Source organism: Balaenoptera borealis (assembly GCF_965194805.1).
Source record: "Balaenoptera borealis genome assembly, chromosome: 1".
Lineage (NCBI taxonomy): Eukaryota > Metazoa > Chordata > Mammalia > Artiodactyla > Balaenopteridae > Balaenoptera > Balaenoptera borealis.
Genome location: NC_138860.1, coordinates 58,695,302 through 58,720,863, shown reverse-complemented (window position 1 = coordinate 58,720,863; position 25,562 = coordinate 58,695,302). Strand labels below are relative to the sequence as shown.

General features: G+C 36.7%; 1 protein-coding gene across 6 annotated transcripts in view; it reads left to right on the top strand.

Moving 5' to 3' along the window:
* The window catches only part of DNM3 (dynamin 3), a 576,662-nt gene that overhangs the window by 78,885 nt on the left and 472,215 nt on the right, over nt 1-25,562 (top strand). For all 6 annotated transcript variants that reach the window (XM_082382854.1, XM_082382856.1, XM_082382851.1 and 3 more), the window contains exon 2: nt 17,506-17,579. In XM_082382854.1, the coding sequence (XP_082238980.1) occupies nt 17,506-17,579 (74 nt within the window). The remainder of the gene's footprint in view (nt 1-17,505; nt 17,580-25,562) is intronic.

Below are 25,562 nucleotides of genomic sequence, written 5' to 3'. Positions count from 1 at the left end.
GCCACAACTACTGAGCCTGTGTGCTTAGGGCCCATGCTCCACACCAAGAGAAGCCACCGCAATGAGAAAACCTGCGCACTGCAACAAAGAGCAGCCCCCGCTCGCCACAACTAGAGAAAGCCCGCGCAGCAACGAAGACCCAATGCAGCCAAAAATAAATAAATAAATTTATTAAAAGCAAAAAGGTGATATTTCTTGCATCTCTAGTGTAGTGGAGCAGTTCATAGCTTTATATGCATATGAATGTGCACATGAATATATATATGCATCTGTTTCATACCTCCCTGGCATTTATGCATCCATTCTGAAAGGTCTTCTTCCCTTGTTTCACCACCTGGAAAATGCTTACTCATCATTCAAAATTCATGTCAAATACCACTTCTTTTTGAATAAGCAGAGAGTAGGGAGTCTAAAAATAATTCTTGGCTTCCTAATTTGCAATACAGAGATAATGCCTGCCTTGATTAAATCACAGACTGGTTGTGAGATTTTTATTAAATGACATAATAAAGAGACAGAAGATATTAAAGACTGAGGGAGCCATACAAAAGCATGGAGTAGAGGAATTTGGTGTGCATAGAGGCAGGGCTCTAGGGAGACCTGTCTTGATGGAGCTGAAGATTTATTTTTAATTTTTTTTAATCTCTGGGTGTATGTGGTTGGGAGGAGAATAACCAAAAAAATACTTAGTGTGAGACTGGATTTAGGGGAGGATCTTGAAAATCAGGAAGAGGACTTTTAATACAATGAGGTGGTTATCAGGAAACATTTTCTTAATAGATGAGGGAGTATTTCAAGTCTATTTAGCTTGGGAGTGTTACACAAAATTTATTTTATTGAAGGATGAAGAGCCTGGAGAGACAAGAAAATCAATGTGGATACAAGTAGATTGTGAGGACAGAAATCATGAATAGGTTTAAAAGCACAACCTCAAGACTGAAAATATAATGGGCTGCTTTTGAAGTGGAGAGTTTTAAATTGTAGGAGGTGACTCACCTTCTAAATTTATTGGTAGAGTATGATTTCAGGGTGTGATGGTTTAATGAAGGATGGATGTACTAGACTGAATTCCCTGGGGGAAGGGACTGTTACTGGATTGTTCTATCTTTTCACAGTGCTGGCAACATCATAGCTTTCAAAGATTAGCTGAAGAAATGAAGTAACTTGTCAAACATTAGTAAGATATTTTTAGCTGTAGTTCAATTGTACTTTGTAAAAATAAATATCTTAATTCCTTCTTTAAGACAGTTTCTTTTTAAATAACCGTTCCCAATTTCAAAGACCAAGAAGCTACTCTTCGTGTTCCACCATTAGGTCAGTCTTATGAAATGATGAACCTGAGTGTCAAGAAACTTTTGCACAAAATCCAGGGTCTGACATGATTCTGAATCTACTATTTTGGTTTTTTAATAAAAATGCACTGTGTTATTATGATTTATAAGAAATATGCATTTGGTCATTCAGATAACCAAAATATATTTCTCATATATATTTTGTCATCATCCACAGTTTCTGGTTCACAGCTTCCAAAACCCTAGGAATTTCCTAAGTGATGAGAGCCTTAAAGGTACCTTTTGTTAGATTAATGAGGTGACTTTTGGACCCCACCTAAGGATGGGGGCTGATTGCTAGGGAAACTGACCAAGTCATAGGGGATTGGAAACTTTAGTTCTACCCACCTGACCTCTGGGGTGAGGAGGGAGCAGGAGATTGGATCAATCACCAGTGGCCAAGTATTTAATCAATCATGACTATATAATGAAGCCTCCACAAAAACCCAAAAGGACAGGGTTCAGAGAGCTTCCAGGTTGGTGAATACCTGGAGGTTTGGGGAGAGTAGTATACCTGGTGAGGGCATGGAAGCTCCGTGCCCTTTCTCCATACCTTGCCCTATGCATCTCTTCCATTTGGCTGTTCCTGAGTTATATCTTTTTATAACAAATCAGTAATCTAGTAAGTAAAATGTTTCTCTGAGTTCTGTGAGCCCCTGTAGCAAATTAATTGAACCCAAGGAGAAGGTTGCGGGAACCTCTAATTTATAGCCAGTTGGTCAGAAGTACAAGTAACAACTTGGACTTGTGACTGGCATCTGAAACCAATACCATGTTGCAATGTTAGAACCCCCAATCTCTAGCCCCATAAGTCAGAAGCACAGGTAATAACCTGGGCTTGCAATTGGCATCTGAAGTGGTAGGGAGATGGGGGCAGTCTTATAGGACTGAACTCTTAACTTGTGGAATCTTATGTGATCTCTGGGTAGATAGTATCAGAATTCAGTTGAATTCTTGGGAACTCTGCTCATGTCAGAATTGTCATTAGTGTGGGGAGCCCCTCACCCACGCCATACACATTGGAAATTGAGTTTCAGAACACCAAAAGATGCACTAATCTTTCATATTTTATGGATATCCACTTTATTTTGGAAACTTATTTTTATTAAAAATTCTTCCAGGAAATGTCCATCAGATGTGACTTCCTGGGCCTTCTGTATTTTAAATATGTCTCTAACAAGTAATAATAATAGGAAGAAAAAGAGCTCACATTTATTGAAGTTCTGCTATGTGCTCTATGCATATTATTTAATCCTTTCAACAATGCTTTAGAGTATATGATTCTATTTTTATTTTATAGACCTCCACCCTGAGATTTAGAGAGCTGATAGCCAAGGTAATATAGACTTAATGAGCAGTAGAGCTGCTATTTGAACCCAAGTCTTTTTTGGAAACAAAGTTTGTCTGTGTCCCACCACATTGTGCTGCAAGGCAGAAATAATTCCAGGCAGGCTCTGTTTTAAACATACCCAGAATCTGACCACCTCTCACCACCTTCACTGTTACCATCCTGGTTGAATGCTCCATGATGTTTTGCTTCTTTTATTCTAACATTTTGTGTTTTCCATACTTCTCTCTATGGACTCTAGTTTATTCTTAATAGCTGAAGTGATCCTTTAAAATAAGTCAGATCAGTAGTTCCTGATTTCACATTTCTCCCTCTGACCTAATCTCTGATTCCTTTGCTCATTCCTTTCTAGCATGATCTGCACAGCTAATTCACTCCACCCCTTCAAGTCATTTTCTCATTGAGGCCTACCCTGACCGACTACTTAAAACTGCAACCCCAATGGGACTTAATATACAATAATCTAGGATTTTCAAGCTCTTGATAAAGTTCTTAAAACTCTAAAATTCTTTGCTTCAGTGTTAAACAATAACTTTTTTAATGTTGAAATACAGAATTGGAATGTATGTAAATTACCACAAACATACATAGTCTTAAGTAGAATAGTGAAGATGCACCTAGTGTTTTTCAAACATTGTCTATATCTCTTTGTAAGAGATACATTTTACATTGTGACCCAGTGGATGTTTATAAAATTGAAACAAAAGTATTATGAAATACTTAACATTTCTACATGTAATATACTGGGATATTTTCTATTGAATTATATTCCTTTCCATTATAAAAAGTACGTTGGTTATGATTTATAAAATTGATTTCATTACCTACTTATCGTCAGATCCCATAGTGTAAAAAATATTGGCTTATTGCATCTCAAATCTCATTGACTCAGGAGATAAGATATGAATCTTGAGCACTGACTTCATGAAAATATAAACTGTAGAGAGTGACAGCTGAAACTTCACTTTAGTTTTGAGTTATTGGCATGTGACTATTAGTGAATATTTATGATATTCACATTAACAAAAGTAATAGATTTAGTTGCATAAATATGTAATTAAATGATTTAAAGTGCTTCTATTTTGTTAATATTGTGTGCTAATGTTAGAACTCTTGTGCTACATGCTACTTTCCATCGAGTGAATCAAGAGATTTCGTTCTATCTTTTCTTCCCTCACTTCCAAATCTCAGTATTTTCATTTTCAGTTGATTGGCATTTATTTTTCTACCTATATTGATATTAAAAACTAACAATGAGGAAAAATATTAATAATGAAAAAATATTGATAATTTATGCTCCATTAAAGTATTACAACAATAATTCATAAATACATAACCCTACATAGCCTATCACACATTAAATTTTTTAGCATCTTATTTCTGAGGATAGAAAGCATTTAATAGGTATTATCTCTGTAATATTTTCTGATATAGTATATTCTCTAAATTTAAAATTTCCTAATATGATCTTTATTAAAAGTAAGAAACCCATATTCCAAGCTGTCTTTAATCATTGTCATCTTCCATGCAATGCTCCAGCCACAATAAATTATTTAGCCAATCCGTTTCTTCCTTTCTTTCTTCCTCTCTTCTTGCCTGCCTTCCTTCCTCCCTTTTGTCCTTTCCTCTAATAGTTTTGGGTACCTACTATGTTCCATGCATGGTAGTAGGGAGAAAATAAAAGATATAATCCTTTGCCTTCGTTGGATTTAAACTGGATACAAATATCCCCAGTTGTGGAAGTGAAAACAGGAAACCTTAGAAAGATTGCTTAGAAAGCCACTGATGGGATTAGATTCTGTGTATGTTGATTTACTTCTAACATCAGAGACTGATAGAGCATTGGAAGTGGCAGAGGTGTTCGCAGACATTAGTTCAGTCCTCACATTTTAAAGATGTTCTAGAAAACTGAGTCTCTTATAGATTAAATGATGTGTTGAAGTCACAGCTGGAACCTAAGCTGGGTTTTTGACCAGTGCTCTTTTATACCACCTCCTCTCTTTTTTGTGATATTGTCTACCCAGATCCCATGTTGTCATATACTTTTATATGTGGTTTGTGCTGTTAAAGATCTCTTTTCATAATGCACACACTGAACTATAGACTTTTACCATTATTGGTTTTGTTACTTGAAATTATAATTGGAACTATTAGAGATACATCTGTGGAAAGGCAATGAAAGGGGGCCATTAAGTGCTAATAAATGCCTCTCCTTATGAGAATGGAAATCTTTTCTAAGTATTTGAGCTCTTTTCACTGGTGCTCTTAAGTGGCTAGAAATAAAACTTGCAACACGCTTGTGGAATACTCTAGATGCCAGGGGATTCATTTCATTCTGTATTTGAATTGAGCACATTGTAGTTGGAGAATGTTTGTTGGTTTAAGCTTTCATTCCATGTTTTGCATTAACCTTTATTGTGGAAAACAGTAGAACAATATTGAGAGCTCTTAGAGAATAGTCTTTAGATAGCTGATGAGTTTCCAGGAAGCAGCTGAAAAGGTTAAAGTTATAGGTGTTTATTTTGATATATTTTCCTTTTCATATTACCCAAAACTTTTCAGTATGACAAACTGAATCTAGTTTACCCTAAATTCACATGCCTATGGCTAGCAAAAGATCATCAAAGATACTTGTTGCTATGGATATATATATATATATATATATATATATATATATATATATATATATATATATGTTCTGAAACAAATTTGGGTAATTAATTACTAAATAGATTTCAGGATAACTTACTACTACTATTTTTGCTAAAAATAATGATAATGATGATGATGGTTATAATGATAGCAGCTAACATTTTTGACCACTTACTATGTGCTAAGTGTTACTATAAGTACTTCAATCTTCCTGTCTATGATTTCAAAATGCAGAATCCTCTGAAAATTAAATATTTTTGTAATTCATTTGGCAAAACTTATATTGACCTAAACTCATTTACTGACAAACTTTACCTGACTGATGTGAGGTTTTTCACAGTTTGTCTTTATCTCTGTTAGTGTGAATATTCATTTGTTTTGCTATAGATATACTAGTAGCAAATATGTGTTAGATATATTAGCCTGTTTGATTTCAGGGTGCTGCTTCAGATTTCATTACACAATGTAAGTTTCATGCATGATTTTACCATTCTCAAATCAGAAAAAAATTAAAAAAAATTTTAAATTGAAGTATAGTTGAGTTACATTGTTGTGTTAGTTTCTGGTATACAGTGAAGTGATTCAGTTATACATATATATATTCTTTTTCATATTTTCCATTATGGTTTATTACAGGATATTGAATATAGTTCCCTGGGCTATACAGTAGGACCTTGTTTTTTTAATCTATTTTATATATAGTAGTTTGTACCTGCTAATCCCAAACTCCTACCACCCCCTTTCCCCTTTAGTAACCATAAATTTGTTTTCTGTGTCTGGGAGTCTGTTTCTCAAATCAGAAAAAAATTGAGTTGCATTATCATATTTGGCCAACAGCAGGTAAAGGGTTGTATTATCTCCACCCCCACCCCAACTTACAGATGAGGAAACTGAGCCAGTTAGCAGTGGATTTTGAATTTAAACCCAGGCATTTTAGTGCTAGAATCTGTGCTCTTAACCACCATGCTATACTGCCTTAAAAATAAGTCTTTAAAAGCATTTCACAGACATAATTATTATATTATTTATCTAATAAAACTCCAGTAAAGATAAATTCAGATTTGAAAATAATTACTCCATTTATATCTCTCTGTTCTGCTTCCTATGTTAAATGCTATCTTAAACATTTATTTTTTTAGTAGATTCTGTCAGATTTGATTGTTTTTTTTTTGTTTTTTGTTTTTTTTGATTGATTGATTAATTGATTGATTGCTATGTTGGGTCTTCGTTTCTGTGCGAGGGCTTTCTCTAGTTGCGGCAAGCGGGGGCCACTCTTCATCGCGGTGCGCGGGCCTCTCACTATCGTGGCTTCTCTTGTTGTGGAGCACAGGCTCCAGACGCGCAGGCTCAGTAGTTGTGGCTCATGGGCCTAGTTGCTCCGTGGCATGTGGGATCTTCCCAGACCAGGGCTCGAACCCGTGTGCCCTGCATTAGCAGGCAGATTCTCAACCACTGCACCACCAGGAAAGCCCAGATTTGATTGTTTTATCTTCAACCTAATGGTCTGTTCTCCTTTGGACTTCTTAAATTTTCAAAAGCGTGTGTGCTCGTTTTTTAAAGCATGCTGGAGGACTTCCGTGGTGGCGCAGTGGTTAAGAGTCTGCCTGCCAATGCAGGGGACATGGGTTCAAGCCCTGGTCCGGGAAGATCCCACATGCCACAGAGCAACTAAGCCCGTGTGCCACAACTACTGAGCCTGCGCTCTAGAGCCCGTGAGCCACAACTACTGAGCCCACGTGCCACAACTGCTGAAGCTTGTGCATATAGAGCCCGTGCTCCGCAACAAGAGAAACCACTGCAATGAGAAACACGTGCACTGCAACGAAGAGTAGCCCCCGCTCGCTTTCTCTGCAACTAGAGAAAGCCTGTGCGCAGCAACAAAGACCCAACGGAGCCAAAATTAATTAATTAATTAATTAAAAAATTAAGCTTGCTGGGTCTTACAAGAAAGAGGAAACATTGCTGCTGAGACAAATGATACTTTGAGGTGCTTTATACTCTAAATAAAGAAGGAAGCCACCAAGCAGTTTAGTATAGCAAATAATTTGGACAGTAAAAAAAGTGGTCACCTTAGTTACACACTCTCAGTTTACTGATTGTTGATGGACATGTAGTTTACATATTATTCTTGACATATACAAATGAACAATATGGTCTAATGGGTATACTCAGAGAAGAGTAGATAGAGAAAATAATTCTTAAGTTTATTCATTAATATGCCTTCTTTAGTCAGCAGAGTTTTTTGAATAGTAAGAAGGAATTTATTGAACTCTGTTAAGTGTTTCCACTGGCTACTTTTAGTACATTTCAGGACTTGGAGCTATTAAAAGTATTTTTCCTAAACTTTCATTGGGAATATAGTTTCAAAGGTAACTTCTAAGATAAGAAATAACTAAACATTTATTATGTGTGTATTTTAAATATATATATTCCTGTTTATATATATATAATCATCTATTAGATATTGAGTACTTTTCTTTTTCCTTAGTTCTTTGATCTTTAAAATTTTCGTAATCAATGATATAGGATGACAGGAAAAAGTCAATTAAACAGACAAGAAAAAACACATTTCAGGTAAGAAAATAAAACAATAGAACACATACATGATACCTATATCTTTAATTATGAATGTGTATTTATTTTTTAAAAGTCACCCCTTAAAATTTATCTTCCCAATAAATTCAATTTTCATTCCTAGAATGCTGACTTTATGTGTTTACCAAGTCACCACTGAGCACGTTCTTTGTGCCAGGTGCTATGCCAAACACTGGCGTTTAGAAATGAGGTTCCTGTCGTAGGGAGCTTGTCTAGGAGAGGGGATGTGACTGGGGTTCGTGGTACTTTGCAGTAAAGAGGAGGGGCATCTAAATATACTGTCATATCAGGAAATACTTGCCATGCATAGGAAGCTCTGCCAACATTCTATCTTTAAGGGTGAGATGGGTAAAGAAAGGTGCATTGGGTAAGGGCTTCTGTGGTAGAGGAGTCAACACAGGGGTCTGAAATCAGTGTGAAGTCACTTGAGAACCAGATGTTCTGTTAATAAAAGATTTGTGAGGGAGAATAATGGATGAAGCTTCTAGAGTGTTAGGGAGGAACTGGATTCAAGGATCCACTTAAAGCTGTCCTTGACAATTGGAAATCTTGTTCCCATTGACAAAAACACTATATGGTGTGGCTGTGGCTCTCTGTTTTGTTTTAGTGGAGAAAATGACCTATACTTTTGGGATAATTTTTTCTTCCAGTGTCTCAGAAAAAGTGAAAACAGAGAGTACAGTATTGGCTAGGGAAGTTTCTACCCTAATTCATACTTTCCTTCCATCCCCCTGCCAAGGAACCTGTAATACACATTCAGGACCAAGGACAGTAATTGGGCCACATTTCTCCAAGTTATGCCTTAGTAGGGGAGGGGTTGTAGTGGGCTGCCTAGACCAGCCTTGCCCTAGTCATTGGATAAGTGTTCTCTCGCCCTTGTTTCTCACTGAGTGTGGTCTTCCACACATGGGCCTTTCCTAGCCATTGTGGTGTCAAAGTACAAAGGTCTGAGGTTCATGAATGGGCTTCATGGAAAAAGGGGCACGGGACGCCTTTCAGTTTCTTTGATAGCCAGGCTTTAGGCCTGCCTCTTAACTTAGCCAAATGAGGGTTACATATGATCCAGCCCATGTTTTCAGGGTTGTGAAGGGAATGTATTGGGGTTTGAGGCAAAGGCTGTCTGACCTTGTCCTTTCCACACATCTCTCTTAAAAACCCTGCAGGAAGGGGTGACCAACAGAACTGAATGTTTAGCACCCTGGGTTCTCTTATTTTTCTTTGATCTGTAGTACATATTTTCAATGGGGGTGAGATTGCCCCTGAGGGGGCAAAAATTGATTCTTGGGGATCAAAAAAAACTTACTCTTTTTATGTATAAAGCATAGATGTACATGCAGTACATATACTATAGTACAGCTGTGGTATTAAATTTAATGGGAGGAAATTAATGCAGAAAGTGTCTAATAAGGCTTCTTGTGTGCACAGTAGTAAATAAGAAAGTTGAGAAACATGTCTAAACCATGCTGTCTCTCTTTTTCTTTCTCATTCTATTTGTTAGGCAGTACAAGGCTGGTTCAGTGACTCATAATGCCATCACTATTCTGGACTCTGTCTTTTTTTGCTCTGCCATTCTTAGTGCATAGCTTTCTTCTTCAAGGTTGCCTTGTGATGTAAGATGGTTGCTGCAGCTCTGCTATCATGTATAACTGAGAGGGAGAAGAAAGAGGAGGGTAGGGCCAAAGGTACACATCAGCTAAATTAGATCCTTTCAAAGGAACTATCTGTGATGTCACTCAGCAACCTCTAATTATATCTTACTGACTAAAATATAATTGTGTGGACACCCCATTTGTAAGGGAGGCTGTGAAGTGTAGGTTTATTTATTTATTTACCTATTTAAGTTGGGCACATTGCCATTCTCAACAAAATTGGGATTCTGTTAATGAGAAATAACTGGCAAATGGATATTGGGTAGGCAACTAACAGTCTCTTTAGTTGTCCCTTTGTCATTCATTTGCACGGCAGCTACCCAGGGTAAGGTATAATCTGTGATTTGAAGTAGAATGACAGCTAAGTGCCTCTACTTGATGCTGGGACTTATTAATCTGGTGCTTTAAATTCTTGAACTGACTTTGTAAATAAGTAAATAAAGTGGATTACATATGAAGGCATTCAATTTTTGAGAGCATTTCCTAGTGGGGAGAACACATGGTATTTGTAAACTGAGAACTGGCTTCTTCCTTCAGTTTACAGATCTCTGACTCAGAAACTTTTGCATTTTGAATATTGCAATGGGAACCATTAATTACTGGTTAATTATATTTAATGAAAACATATTGCTTAGAAATTCTGAGTTTTGTGAATGAAAGGTAAATATTGAAATTTCTTAGATGTTAGTAAAAAAAATAAAAGCACTGTGTTTCTTGCGTTTGGATTTGCAACTATGTTTTTCAAACAAAATGATGGTGGTATTTATTGAATACCACAAATTATAGAGTAAATGATAGCCCCAAAATGTGATCTTTTACAAATCAGTAAATGCTAATATTCTTACTGTGTGCCAAGAATTTAGGGGAAAAAGGAAACTCTGGTGGAAAATTTCCAGTTAAATGTGTGGATTTTGGCATAATTACTTCCTTCAGCAATTAAAGTGGCATTGTAATGACTGGCAAAGCTTGAGATTAGGGCATGCAAACACAAAGCCATTTTAACAGTGCCATTGTGTTCAGTGTGTGGAATACATGACCTCAGTCCTTCTTGGGGCAGGGAGTAAACAGTATTTGGCAGTGACCTGTCTATCTGTTTCTCTTTCCTGTTTCTCTCCGTCTTTTTCCTCTTTTTCTTTCTCTCTTTAAAATTGAGTTATCATTTTGAAGGACTGTGAGATAATAATCCTACAGGGACTGTTTTGGAACACATAAAATTACATTTTGAGGATAATTTTTAGAAGAGACTTCTCTGTTTTTAAGGAATGATTTTTAAAAGTATATTGGCTCTTGGATTTTAAAAAATATTGTTTCCTTCAAATTCTATTCTGTGTCTTCAGACATTCAGTAATATTTGCCTCCCTGATGTTCTGTATTGTGTACTTTGGTGAATACTGTTAGCTCTTAAACATTCATAATAAAAATATTAATTTCAGTGACCTCAGCAAATTACTGGTAAATCAGAAGTTATCTTGCCTGTTCTTTCTGCCCATGTAAAATGCCACTTAGTTGTCTGCCTGTTGAGAATCAGATATGGGCATGTTTTCCTTCCATGTTTTGAATATATGGGGCAATGAGAAAACATCCTGAGAGAGTAGGTGGCAAGTGTTAAAAATAATACCTGGGCACTGAAGGAGGCACTGGGAGGAACACGGGGATGAGGGAGCAGATGTGTAAATAGACCAGTATGACAAGTGTGTGTTGAGAGTTTAGGTAGAGGCATGTACAGGGGGATTTCAAAGAAGGTATACAGGGGGATATTCTCAGAGAAGGTGATATGGAGCTGAGTATTGAAGATTAAGTAGGAGTTGACTAGATGGAGAAGTAGGGGGAGAGCATCCCATGAGGGAAGCATGGAATATGCCAAGGAACGTGCCTGAGAGCACAGGTGAACACTGAAACTTCCACTAGGAGACATACTTTTTTTGTTGTTGTTTACAGTTTGGATTTCATGCTAAAGACAGTGGGGAGTCATTTAATGATTTAGAGTCTGGGAATGATGTGATGGGACTTATGTTCCTCTTGAGGTTGGATTGGAGGGTGCTCAAATTGGATGCAGGGAAATTAATTGGGAGATTATTGTGGTAGTCTGTATGAGAGTTGGAGGCACCTGGAACGGGGATTGAAATAGAGGAGAGAGGATGCATTTAAGGGATATTAAGGTAGAATCAGCAGGACTTGGTGGCCATTGTGGAGCGTGAAGACAGAGGAAGATGGTGGATGGATGATTTCCATGTACTTGGTTTGGCTGACATGTATGGATGCTGATGATGTGGATTGTGATTGAGAATAAAGGAGGAGAAACATGTTGGATAGATGATAATGAGTTGAATTGTAGAGACTGGTTTTGAGACATCTAAGTGGAGATGTCTAAGAGGCTAGTGTGACTTTGGGATACCTCTGACTTCTGGTATTTAACTTATTGCTCTGGGGACTCCTTCTCAATCTCTTCGTTAGTTCTACTTCTTTCAGGTGCTCTTTAAGTATTGGTATTTTCCAGACTCCATATTCATCACTCTTCTCCACTCTGTTCCTACTCATCTGTTCTCTTGGCTTCAACAACCTGCTCCAATAAAGACTCACAAATTATTATCTCTACACAGGACCTTTATCCTAAGTTCCAGTTGCTCAGTCTAACTATGTACTTGTCTTAATCTAGATATTATCTAGGTATCTAAAGGTCAACATATCCTCATCTTCTCCCATTTTTTTTTTACAGTGTAGCATAGTCTAATGCTCAAGAGCACAGATGCTAGAGTCACACTTTCTAGGTTTGAGTCCTAGATCTGTCACTAGCTTTGTGACTTTGAGAAAATTATGTAGCCTTTCTGTGCCTCAGTGTCCCCATCGGTGAAGTGAGAATAACAATAGTATCTACCTCATAGGGTTGTTATGAAGATCAAATGAAAATGATGCCTGGCACATGGTAGATACTATATATATATCAGCTATAATCAGATCTTTCTGTATTTCCTATTCTGGTCAGTGGCACCACTATTCAATCAGCTTCCCAAACCAGAAATATCCTGGTGGCTATTAACTCCTTCATATCATTTCATTCCACATCAAAGTGATCATTAAGTCCTGTCAGTTGTCCATTCTCTCTGTTGTCTTCTCTCCATCTTCACTATCACTGCCTTGAATAACCTTTATCATCTTCTTCCTCAGTGACCTAGACAGGTTAGTGACTAGTCTCCCTGTCTTTTGTTTTCCCTTTTCAACATTCTCTGTAGAGTCCGCCAGTGAACTGTAAATCTGATCACTGAAAACTCTTCAGTGCTCTCCTGTTTTCATAGGAAGAAAAAAATACAAGTGAAGCCTCTAAGGTCTCCTCCTGCCTCCTTCTCCAGAGACTTCTCCACCTCATTCTGACCTTTCTTTAATATTTACAGTTCCACAATGTTCTGTGTTACGTAGCTCTCCCATGTCTTTACACATTCCCTGTGGATCCCCTGTGGAATGCCTCCTTATCCATGTCTCTCTGAAATTGTTTCTGGCTGGTCCCCCAAGCAGAATAGATTATTCCCTGCTTTGCATCGATACTTCAACTTGTGTGGAGCTTAACCATAGAGTCTGTCATGCTTACTGTAGTCATTTGCATTTCGTTTCCCACTCCCCTCCCCAAGACTAAGATGATTTGGCTTTGAATGGATCAGCTACATGAATTAACTTATTGGAGGGTATGAGTTATACCTCTTGGCTTCAGTCAAGGGCAGATGTTAGACATTTATTTACTGAACAGATCACCTGGTTAGTCATCATTACATCTATATTGAACAAAAGCGTGTCCATAGTTTATTTGCTGCTAAGGGGGAAAATTCCTTTTAGCTTTGCTGATACAGCCATTGCTCTCTTTTTAGGCTTCCAAAGATCAATCATTTCCTAATTGAGCAGTGATAATATTTCTTGATAACTAAGTTTCTGGAAAAGCCAATAAGAAATGTTATCAAGGTGGTTCTTAGACCATAGCATGGGAACTGTTCTCTCCTTTTTGTTCAGGAATCAGGAAACCATGAAAAAGCATTGACTTTTTGTCTGAAGACTAGCAGTTAAGACTGTGTAGATTAATGCTTTATTGAGGTGGGTTGAGAGAGAAGAAAGACATTTGAATCGTAGCTGCTATGTGGCATAGAGAGGGAAGCACTACTCCTGCCTTAAAATCTGTACAGTCCAATCATAAATGAGGCATTCAGGCTAAAGAAGGGAGTCAATTTAATACTGCTTAGTCTCCAGATTACTCTTCTCGCTCTACCTTGAAGGTCCATTTTTCAGGAAAATGGCACACAAATTTAAATCCACAGTAATACTAAAGGCACAGTCTTTTTTTCTGCATTAATTTAGCAAAGTAATTTTTCTGTAAGATGTACCTACAGGAGAACCAACCACCTATTGCACAGAAAATAATAAAATTCAAATGGATGGTTGTACTTAATGGCTAATGAATTATTCATGATTGTTTGTATCAGTGCCTTGGCTCCCTGTTGATGGAGGCAGGAAAAAGGAACTGAGCTTTCCAAACCAGTGCAGCTGGTCAATATCAAGGGGACAGTTCAGGTGGGATCTGAGCCTCCTCACCTCCAAATTTCATTCATGAAATGTTAAAAATTGTCAAGGCTTTTTTTTTTTTTTAACACGAGAGGATGCTAAAATATCAGGGAAAACACCCTGTGGTTGTATTGTAGCAATAATAATAGTACTACTTTTTTTCTGTGGTGCTTTGGTTTTTAAAAATTTCCCACGTGTTGCATTTCCTTTAATTCATAGGATTTTCTCAATTTAGCAGAAAAAGAAACTGAGGTTTAGAGAATTTTGCCCATTCAGTGGCAGAACTGGGGTTCAATGAGAGGTTCTCTGTGTTTCCTTTGAGGGCTCACCCCCTTAGCTCTCACAGCAGGGGTGTGCTGGGCATATGGTTTTCATGCTGCTGGGTCATCAGAATGACATGAATCTTCCGGGTGCCAGATGAGTCACTCAGTCTTCAGAAGAGAGAAATTTCTCTCTTGTGCTTTGTGGCATTCAGATACTCCTGTGAAGTCAGAAGAGACTTCAAAATAGCAGGATTTGGTTACCAAATCTTTTGACTTTTGGTGAAAATGTATGTGTTGGAGGTAGGACTGGGGAGAGCCATGAAGGGGATACTTGAATACGTTTATTACTCTTAAAGCAAAGTTCTGTTTGCTTAATAAAAATGTAGAGAAAAGTGTAAGCTATATCTGTCGGCTTACATTTTAGCCAAACACATGATAATTATTTGTTATTTAAGATGTTTGATACCTTCTGTTTTGCTTTGATAATGTTCAAATGATTGTTACTAAATCTACATTATAAATATATGGTCACAAGCATGAGTTGAAGCAGATCCCAGCATGAAGGTATTAAGTAACTAAACCTCCTTTCTTCCTTCTTCCTTCTCTCCTTCTTTATTTTCTACATCTTTTTCTTAAAGAAGATATTTTATTGATTTGTTAAATGCCATTATTTAGACATTTAAGACATGTATATTTATCTTTGGCATCTATACATCCTAAAACCTCATTCAGTGGCCCTAATAACTCAAACAGATGGCCTCCAGCTCTTTGCTCTGGAGTTTTGTTTCATTTTCCCTTTACCAGTTTTGATTCTCAAATTAACTTTTCCTTTTTAGGTCTAGGCACAGAGTAGATGCTCTCCTTGTTTTTTTTTAAAGTGATTACTGAAAACATCCAAACTAACAAATATTCTAATACAGTTCCTGAAGAATATTAAGAGTATCTGATTACATGTATTTGGATGTTTTTAAAAAGAGAGTGTTTGTCTCTCTCATTTCTGAACTCTAGTGTAATTTACCTGCTCCCTTCTTAATGGTTTTCTTTGTGCATGTATGTCTTTATCTTCCCATTAGATTTTGTACTCGTGGTGTCTAACTAGTGCAGGCCCATGCCCACAGCATCTTCTTAGCACTTCTTAGTTTTTCAGTGAATTTTTTTGATAAGTAAATAATATTATTTATTCAGGTGGCATTTTTTAAGAGCAAAAACAAGTCTGTAATTTCACTATTCTCTATTTTAGTTACATATAGTGACATTCCAAATGAAACTTAGTCCTTGGAGTCAAGGAGTAAAATCATTAACTTAGCTAAGAGGCTGTCAGAATTTACACTAGCACTTGCAAAATAAATTAGTTGTAAGTAGGGAAATTTTGCTTAATTTTATCTCTGTAACTCTCTATTTCAAAGTATTAGTGGAGCTAAAGCCTTGGATTTTGCAGCATTCTCACTGACCTTTACCAATTGTATAAGCTGTTGTTTACTGAAATCCCATCTGTGTTGAAGCTGTGTTCTGTCAATTTTCCTACAAAACTCATAGTATATCCCATGCCATTATTATCCAGTAAATCGTTAAGTAACATTTCCTAACTTGAGGCCAGTGGTTCTCAAACTGTAATAGGGAAGAGCTAAATTGGACTCCATGTTTGATCTGTTTCTTTGACTTTAACCTTTGCTTTTCGTTGTTTTTGTTATTATAATCATACATAATGGGCTCCCTCAGGTAACCTTGCCCCTCTGCCTGAATGTTAAACCAAAGTGCCTTTGTACATCCTGACCCTGTCCACCTGTGGATGGCTGCAAGAAAGAAGAAATTAACACATCCACTCCGGGAGGCCGGCCATTCCAGGTGATATTTGCAAAACTTATGGCCATTTTACTTTACTTCCTCATCACCTCTCCCTCTCCGATTCTATGAAAGAAACTGGCATCCAGACCCAGATAAGATAGTTTTTCAGAGACACTAGTCCGCCATCTTCTTTGTCTGCAGGATTTCTGAATAAAGTTGCTATTCCTTGCCTCAACACCTCATCTGTTCACTAGCCTGTTGTGCGGCATGCAGCGCGAGCTTGGACTCGATAAAAAAACCATGGTGAACATCAGAATCCTCGGGAGTTTGTTAAGAGTATAGATGCCACATCTGTCCCCGAACATTTTGAATCTGTAGGTTCAGAATGGATCCTGGGTGTCTGTGGTTATAACACTTTCTGGTGGTCCTGGAAACACTTTTTGGGAAACATTGCCATTGAGTCAGAAATTTATTTTGAATGGAATTCTGTGATTTTTAAAATGATGATGCTTCTAAAAGTTGTGAGTCATTCTAAATGTCTTTAAAAACAGTGTTATAGGTATGTTTATGAATTCTCTTTGACATTGCAGAATCAGTACTGATTTATGTGGCATTATAGATGTAATTATAAAATACTTTCTTTGCAGTTTTATTGGTTTAGTGTATATTAACATGCCATTTTAAACACAATATTTATTTGAAAAATCTCCTTTTTTATAAGCTCCTATCTATCGGGAATGAGAAAAGACAAAAATCAAATTGCAGTATTTTTTCTGCTGTTAATTTCTACATATGCAATATTTATCTCCGCTTAATCCCACATTTTGTGTGTGACCTTTTATTGGAGAAAAAATTTAGGTATTTAGAAGATACAATCTAATGTGCCTTTATTACCTCTTATAATGGTCTGTATTTCATGGTGTTAATATTGATCTTGAAGCTGGATGGAGTGATGAATTTTTTAATTACCAAAGAGTTTAAGGATTAACTTCCACAGCAAATATTTTTGTTAAGTCCTTGTTCTCTGAAAATAAAAATGAATTGACAATACACAGTAGTTTAATGCAAACTTTTATTAATTCCAGCTAAATGAATGAATTACATATTCCAGTGAGGTCATTATGATAATGCACGTGGGTTAATATTCAGTATAAGGACCCTTCCCCACCCCCCCTTTTTTATTTTGCAAATGTCTCTTTTATAAGATGGGTCTAGCATTCTTTAGATATGTGATGCATTGAAAGGTTGAGAATTAGAATTTCTGTGGAACTTCATTTGTAAATTTATAGGTGATCAGAATTCCTTAATATACCTTAATCTATTCCTTCTTTTTTTTTTAGGGACTTTCTCCCTCGAGGGTCCGGCATTGTAACGAGAAGGCCTCTTGTGCTGCAGCTTGTTACTTCCAAAGCAGGTAATGAATGAGGATGTTTGCCACATAGATGAGTGTATCCCATGGTACCTGTTGTTTCCACTCCTGGCTGTTGGATTGTAGCAACAGAAACGTTTTCGTGATCACTCTACTATGGGTAGCTGCCTATATTTCTCTCCAAAATGCCCTCTTCTTCATTGCTTTTTAAATTCCCTTTATTACATTAAATGGAAAGTCTCATTTCTCATTGTAATATATTTATAATTTTACAGTGTGGCATAACCACTAATACCCCTGGTATACTTCCTTCCTTCCTGTGTGTGTGTGTGTGTGTGTGTGTGTGTGTGTGTGTGTGTGTGTCTGGGAATTTTTAAAAAGTAATTTAACATCCATCTAATACCTGTATGCATATTGTCGACTGAAAAAAAAAAACCCACGCAACCTAAAAGTTGAAAGTTGTGTTTTATTCGGTGGGAATTTTTAGGATTTAAAGCCCAGGAGGCAGCATCTCAGGTAACCCTGAGAGACCTGCTCCGAGGAGGCAACGGGGGAGCTAGGATATATAGGAGTTTTGCAACAAAGGGCAGGTAGTAGGAACAAAAGATTACTGTTAATAAAAGAAAACTAGATATCTCAAGGAATTTATCACTTTTCTGAGACTGGGAAGATGCAAGAGTCTGGGCTCAATGAAATCATTTCTTTGATATGCACCTCGGCTATCTGGGGTCAGTATCTTGTATTTTCACATCCTGAGTTTCCATCTGGGCTCACCAGATCACCCTCCCGTGGTGGCTGCAATCACTGATAACTGTGACATCCTTTGTTTACTGATATGGCAGGCAATATTCCATTTATCAATATGTATAGTGTATGTGTATCTATATCTATGTTTATATCCATATCTGGATCTATATCTAATGTGCTGTTTTTGGCCCTCTCCTTAACACCATGGTAATTTTTTAGGCAAATGAGCTTTATTTTCATTTTTGTTTCTCAGTAACTGGTGATGTGGAATTTTTTGTGTGCGTTTATTTGGTATTTGTATTTCTTCTTTTGTGAATTGGCTGTTTTTTTTTTTAATCTTTGCCCATTGCTTTTTGAGGATTTTACTACTTTTCCTAACAATTTCTTTGAATGCTTAAGACTGAAACACTTGTAAAGTTCATGCTTCATAATTTGCAAAAACAATGTCATGGAGGTTTACCCTTATGTTTTCTTCTAATAATTTTACAGTTTTGATTTTACATTTAGACCTTTGATCCATTTTGAGTTAATTTTTATAAGTGGTACAAAGTAAGAGTTCAACTTCATTTTTTGCATGTGTATATCCAATTGTCCCAGCACCATTTTTAGAAAAGACTATTCTTTCTCCACTGTATGTTTTTTGGCACCTTCATTGAAAATCAATTGGCCATAGATACATGGGTTTATTTCTGGACTCCCAAGTCTATTCAGTTGTTCTATATCTCTGTATTTGTGCCTGTACCATACTCTCTTAATTACCCTTGCTTTGTACTTGAAATTCAGAAGTATGAGTTTTTCTACTTTGTTCTTCCTTTTCAAGGTTGTTTTGGCTATCCTGAGTCCTTTAAAATTCTATGTGAATTTGAGAATCAGTTTGTTTTATCCCAGGAATGCAAGATTGATTTAATATCTGAAAATCAAGTAACGTATCATATCAACAGAATGAAAACAAAAATCACAGGATTGTCTCAATAGACTTAGAATGAACATTTAAGAAAATCTCATACTCCATCATGAAACACTCAGCAAACTAGGAATAGAAGGGCACTTCCTCAACTTAATAAAGGACATGTATGAAAAACTCACAGCTAACAGCATACTTAATGGTGAAAGACGGAATGCTTTCCCTCTAATATTGGGAATAAGACAAGGATGTCCACTGTTGTCACTTCTATTCAGTGTTGTACTAGAGGTTCTAGCCAGCGCAGTTGGGCAAGAGAAAAAAAATAAAAGACATCCATATTGGAGAGGATAGAGTAAAATTATCTCTATTTGCATATGATATGATCAAGTACATAAAAATTCCTAAGGAAGTCACTAAACAACTATTAGAATTAATAAATGAACTCCACAAGGTTACAGGATACCACATAAAGATACAAAAATCAATTGTAATTTTATACACTTGCAATGCACAATCAAAAACTTGCAGTAAGAAAACAATTCTATTTACAATAGCATCATAAATAATACACTACTTAGGAATAAATTTAACAAGAAGAGCAAACCTTATACTATGAAAACTACAAACTATTATTTAGATAATTTGAAAAACATCCTATATTCACTGATTGGAAGACTTAATGTAAGTTGGCAATACTTCCCAAATTGATAGATAGAGTCAATGCAATCCTTATCACAATTCAGCTCACTTTTTGGGTAGAAATTGTAGACATTTTAAACCATTTCTTAATGTAAAAAAATCGAAGTTTGATCCAAAGGAATGGACTTGAATAATGTCATTTGGAAAAAGTAAATTGCTTACAAATCTACAATGTACCAGATACTATTTGAAGCTCTGGAGATATAGCAGTGACTAGGACAAAGTCTCTGCCCTTCTGGTGATTTATAGTCTGGTTATATCATTTTTAATGTATAGAAGGTTTACTCTTTATGGTTATAAAGTCTATACATTTACATTTAACAAAAAGTAAATATTTAGCATAATTTTTTCCTTTCCATACTTTAAAAATTTTTTAGCGTTTAGGTCCGAAATTTATTTTCATATATGAAGAAATAATTTTTTCCCCAGTCTCCTTTATCTTATATTCCACTCTTAGTGCAATCTATTTCTGAATATCTTTTTTGTTTTAATGTGCCAACACTATAGTGTTGCACCATGCGGCATATGGGATCTTAGTTCCCTGACTCGCACCTCCTGCAGTGGAAGCGCAGAGTCTTAACCACTGGACTGCCAGGGAAGTCCCTACAGTGTTTTACTTTAAACAGGTTTATAATTTACTTTAATATCTATCTATCAGGGCTATAGTCCTCCCCCCATTATTTACTGATTTATTTATTTATTTATAATTTTAATTATTTTTTTTAATTTGAAGAGTTTGAATAACAAAATTTTATTTGCCCAAAACTGATACAGGCTTCTTCTACCTTTTAGGCATTCCCAGTTTGGGAGCTTTTTTTTTTAACATAATTATTGGAGTAAAATTGCTTTACAATGTTGAGTTAGTTTCTGCTGTATAACAAAGTGAATCAGCTATAGGTATACATATATCCCCATATCTCCTCCCTCTTGCGTCTCCCTCCCACCCGCCCTATCCCACCACTTTAGGTGGTCACAAGGCACAGAGGTGATCTCCCTGTGCTATGCGGCTGCTTCCCACTAGCTATCTATTTTAAATTTGGTAGTGTGTATATGTCCATGCCACTCTCTCACGTCATCCCAGCTTACCCTTCCCTTTACCTGTGTCCTCAAGTCCATTCTCTACATCTGTGTCTTTATTCCTGTCCTGCCCCTACGTTCTTCAGAACCCCCCCTTTTTTTTTTTTTTTTGATTCCATATATAGGTGTTAGTATACGGTATTTGTTTTTCTCTTTCTGACTTACTTCACACTGTATGACAGACTCTAGGTCCATCCACCTCACTACAAATAACTCAATTTCATTTCCTTTTATGGCTGAGTAATATTCCATTGTATATATGTGCCACATCTTCTTTATCCATTCATCTGTCGATGGGCATATAGGTTGCTTCCATGTCCTGGCTATTGTAAATAGAGCTGGAATGAACATTGTGGTACATGACTCTTTTTGAATTATGGTTTTCTCAGGGTATATGCCCAGTAGTGGGATTGCTGGGTCGTATGGTAGTTCTATTTGTAGTTTTTTAAGGAACCTCCATACTGTTCTCCATAGTGGCTGTGTCAATTTACATTCCCCCCAACCGTGCAAGAGGGTTCCCTTTTCTCCACACCCTCTCCAGCATTTATTGTTTGTAGATTTTTGATGATGACCATTCTGACCAGTGTGAGGTGATACCTCATTGTAGTTTTGATTTGCATTTCTCTAATCATTAGAGATGTTGAGCATCCTTTCATGTGTTTGTTGGCAATCTGTATATCTTCTTTGGAGAAATGTCTATTTAGGTTTTCTGCCTATTTTTGGATTAGGTTGTTATTTTTTGATAATTGAGCTGCATGAGCTGCTTGTATATTTTGGAGATTAATCCTTTGTCAGTTGCTTCATTTGCAAATATTTTCTCCCATTCTGAGGGTTGTCGTTTCGTCTTGTTTATGGTTTCCTTTGCTGTGCAAAAGCTTTTAAGTTTCATTAGGTCCCATTTGTTTATTTTTGTTTTTATTTCCATTTCTCTAGGAGCTGGGTCAAAAAAGATCTTGCTGTGATTGATGTCAAAGAGCGTTCTTCCTATGTTTTCCTCTAAGAGTTTTATAGTGTCCGGTCTTACATTTATGTCTCGAATCCATTTTGAGTTTATTTTTGTGTATGGTGTTAGGGAGTGTTCTAATTTCATTCTTTTACATGTAGCTGTTCAGTTTTCCCAGCACCACTTATTGAAGAGGCTGTCTTTTCTCCATTGTATATTCTTGCCTCCTTTATGAAACATAAGGTGACCATATGTGTGTGGGTTTATCTCTGGGCTTTCTACCCTGTTCCACTGATATATATTTCTGTTTTTGTGCCAGTACCATACTAACTTGATTACTGTAGCTTTGTAGTATAGTCTGAAGTCAGAGAGCCAAGATTGCTTTGGATATTTGGGGTCTTTTGTGTTTCCATACAAATTGTGAAGTTTTTTGTTCTAGTTCTGTGAAAAATACCATTGGTAATCTGATAGGGATTGCATTGAATCTGTAGATAGCTTTGGGTAGTACAGTCATTTTCACAATGTTGATTCTTCCAATCCAAGAATGTGGTATATCTCTCCATCTGTTTGTATCATCTTTAATTTCTTTCATCAGTGTCTTATAGTTTTCTGCATACACGACTTTTGTCTCCTTAGGTAGGTTTATTCCTAGGTATTATATTCTTTTTGTTTCAGTGGTAAATGGGAGTGTTTCCTTAATTTCTCTTTCAGATTTTTCATCATTAGTGTATAGGAATGCAAGAGATTTCTGTGCATTAATTTTGTATCCTGCTACTTTACCAAATTCACTGATTAGCTCTAGTAGTTTTCTGGTAGCATCTTTAGGATCCTCTATGTGTAGCATCATGTCATCTGCAAACAGTGACAGTTTTACTTCTCCCTTTCCGATTAGGATTCCTTTTATTTCTTTTTCTTCTCTGATTGCTGAGGCTAAAAGTTCCAAAACCATGTTGAATAATAGTGGTGAGAGTGGGCAACCTTGTCTTCTTCCTGATCTTAGTGAAAATGGTTTCAGTTCTTCACCATTGAGATCCATGTTGGCTGTGGGTTTGTCATATATGGCCTTTATAATGTTGAGGTAAATTTCCTCTATGCCTACTTTCTGGAGGATTTTTATCATAAATGGGTGTTGAATTTTGTTGAAAGCTTTTTCTGCATCTATTGAGATGATCGTATGGTTTTTATCCTTCAGTTTGTTAATATGGTTTATCACATTGATTGATTTGCGTATATTGAAGAATCTTTGCATTCCCGGGATAAACCCCACTTGGTCATGGTGTATGACCCTTTTAATGTGATATTGGATTCTGTTTGCTAGTATTTTGTTGAGGATTTTTGCATCTCTGTTCCTCAGTGATATTGGCCTGTAGTTTTCTTTTTTTGTGACATCTTTGCCTGGTTTTGGTATCACAGTGATGGTGGCCTCGTAGAATGAGTTTGGGAGTGATCCTCCCTCTGCTATATTTTGGAAGAGTTTGAGAAGGATGGGTGTTAGCTCTTCTCTAAATGTTTGATAGAATTCGCCTTTGAAGCCATCTGGTCCTGGGCTTTTGTTTGTTGGAAGATTTTTAATCACAGTTTCAATTTCAGTGCTTGTGATTGGTCTGTTTATATTTTCTATTTCTTCGTGTTTCAGTCTCGGAAGGTTATGCTTTTCTAAGAATTTGTCCATTTCTTCCAGGTTGTCCATTTTATTGGCATAGAGTTGCTTGTAGTAATCTCTAATGATCCTTTGTATTTCTGCAGTGTCAGTTGTTACTTCTTTTTCATTTCTCAGTCTGTTAATTTGAGTCTTCTCCCTTTTTTTCTTGATGAGTCTGGCTAATTGTTTATCAATTTTGTTTATCTTCTCAAAGAACCAACCCTTAGTTTTATTGATCTTTGCATTGTTTCCTTCATTTCTTTTTCATTTATTTCTGATCTGATCTGTATGATTTCTTTCCTTCTGCTAACTTTTGGGTATTTTTTGTTCTTCTTTCTCTAATTGCTTTAGGTGTCAGGTTAGGTTGTTTATTTGACATTTTTCTTGTTTCTTGAGGTAGGATTGTATTACTATAAACTACCTCTTAGAACTGCTTTTGCTGCATCCCATAGCTTTTGGATTGTTGTGTTTTCATTCTCATTTGTTTCTAGGTATTTTTTGATTTCCTCTTTGATTTCTTCAGTGATCTCTTGGTTACTTAGTAGCGTATTGTTTAACATTCATGTGTTTGTATTTTTTACAGATTTTTTCCTGTAATTGATATCTAGTCTCATAGCATTGTGGTTGGAAAAGATACTTGATATGATTTCAATTTTCTTAAATTTACCACGGCTTGATTTGTGACCCAAGATATGGTCTATCCTGGAGAATGTTCCATGAGCACTTGAGAAGAATGTGTATTCTATTGTTTTTGGATGGAATGTCCTATCAATATAAATTAAGTCCATCTTGTTTAATGTGTCATTTAAAGCTTGTGTTTCCTTATCAATTTTCATTTTGGATGATCTGTCCATTGGTGAAAGTAGGGTGTTACTGTCGATTTCCCCTTTTATGGCTGTTAACATTTGCCTTATGTATTGAGGTTCTCCTATGTTGGGTGCATAAATATTTACAATTGTTATATCTTCTTCTAGGATTCATCCCCTGATCATTATGTAGTGTCCTGTTTTGTCTCTTGTAATAGTCTTTATTTTAAAGTCTATTTTGTCTGAGATGAGAATTGCTACTCCAGCTTTCTTTTGATTTCCATTTGCATGGAATATCTTTTTCCATCCCCCCACTTTCAGTCTGTATGTGTCCCTAGGTCTGAAGTGGGTCTCTTGTAGACAGCATATATATGAGTCTTGTTTTTTTTTTTTAATTAATCAATTTATTTCGATTTTATATTTGGCTGTGTTAGGTCTTTGTTTCTGTGCGAGGGCTTTCTCCAGTTGCGGCTAGCGGGGACACTCTTCATCGCGGTGCGCGGGCCTCTCACCGTCGCGGCCTCTCCCATTGCAGAGCATAGGCTCCAGACGCGCAGGCTCAGTAGTTGTGGCTCACGGGCTTAGTCGCTCCGCGGCATGTGGGATATTCCCAAACCAGGGCTCGAACCCGTGTCCCCTGCATTGGCAGGCAGATTCTTAACCACTGCGCCACCAGGGAAGCCCCGGGTCTTGTTTTTGTATCTATGCAGCCAGTCTATGTCATTTGGTTGGAGCATTTAATCCATTTACATTTAAGGCAGTTATCAATATGTATGTACCTATTACCATTTTCTTAATTGTTTTGGGTTTGTTATTGTAGGTCTTTTCCTTCTCTTGTGTTTCCTGCCTAGAGAAGTTCCTTTAGCTTTTTTTGCAAAGCTGGTCTAGGTTTTGCTTGTCTGTAAAGGTTTTTATTTCTCCGTCGAATCTGAATGAGATCCTTGCTGGGTAGAGTAATCTTGGTTGTAGGTTTTTCCCTTTCATCACTTTAAATATGTCCTGCCACTCCCTTCTGGCTTGCAGAGTTTCTGCTGAGAAATCAGCTGTTATCCTTATGGGGATTCCCTTGTATGTTATTTGTTGCTTTTCCCTTGGTGCTTTTAATATTTTTTCTTTGTGTTTAATTTTTGATAGTTTGATTAATATGTGTCTTGCCATGTAAATCTCCTTGGATTTATCCTGTATGGGACTCTCTGTGCTTCCTGGACAT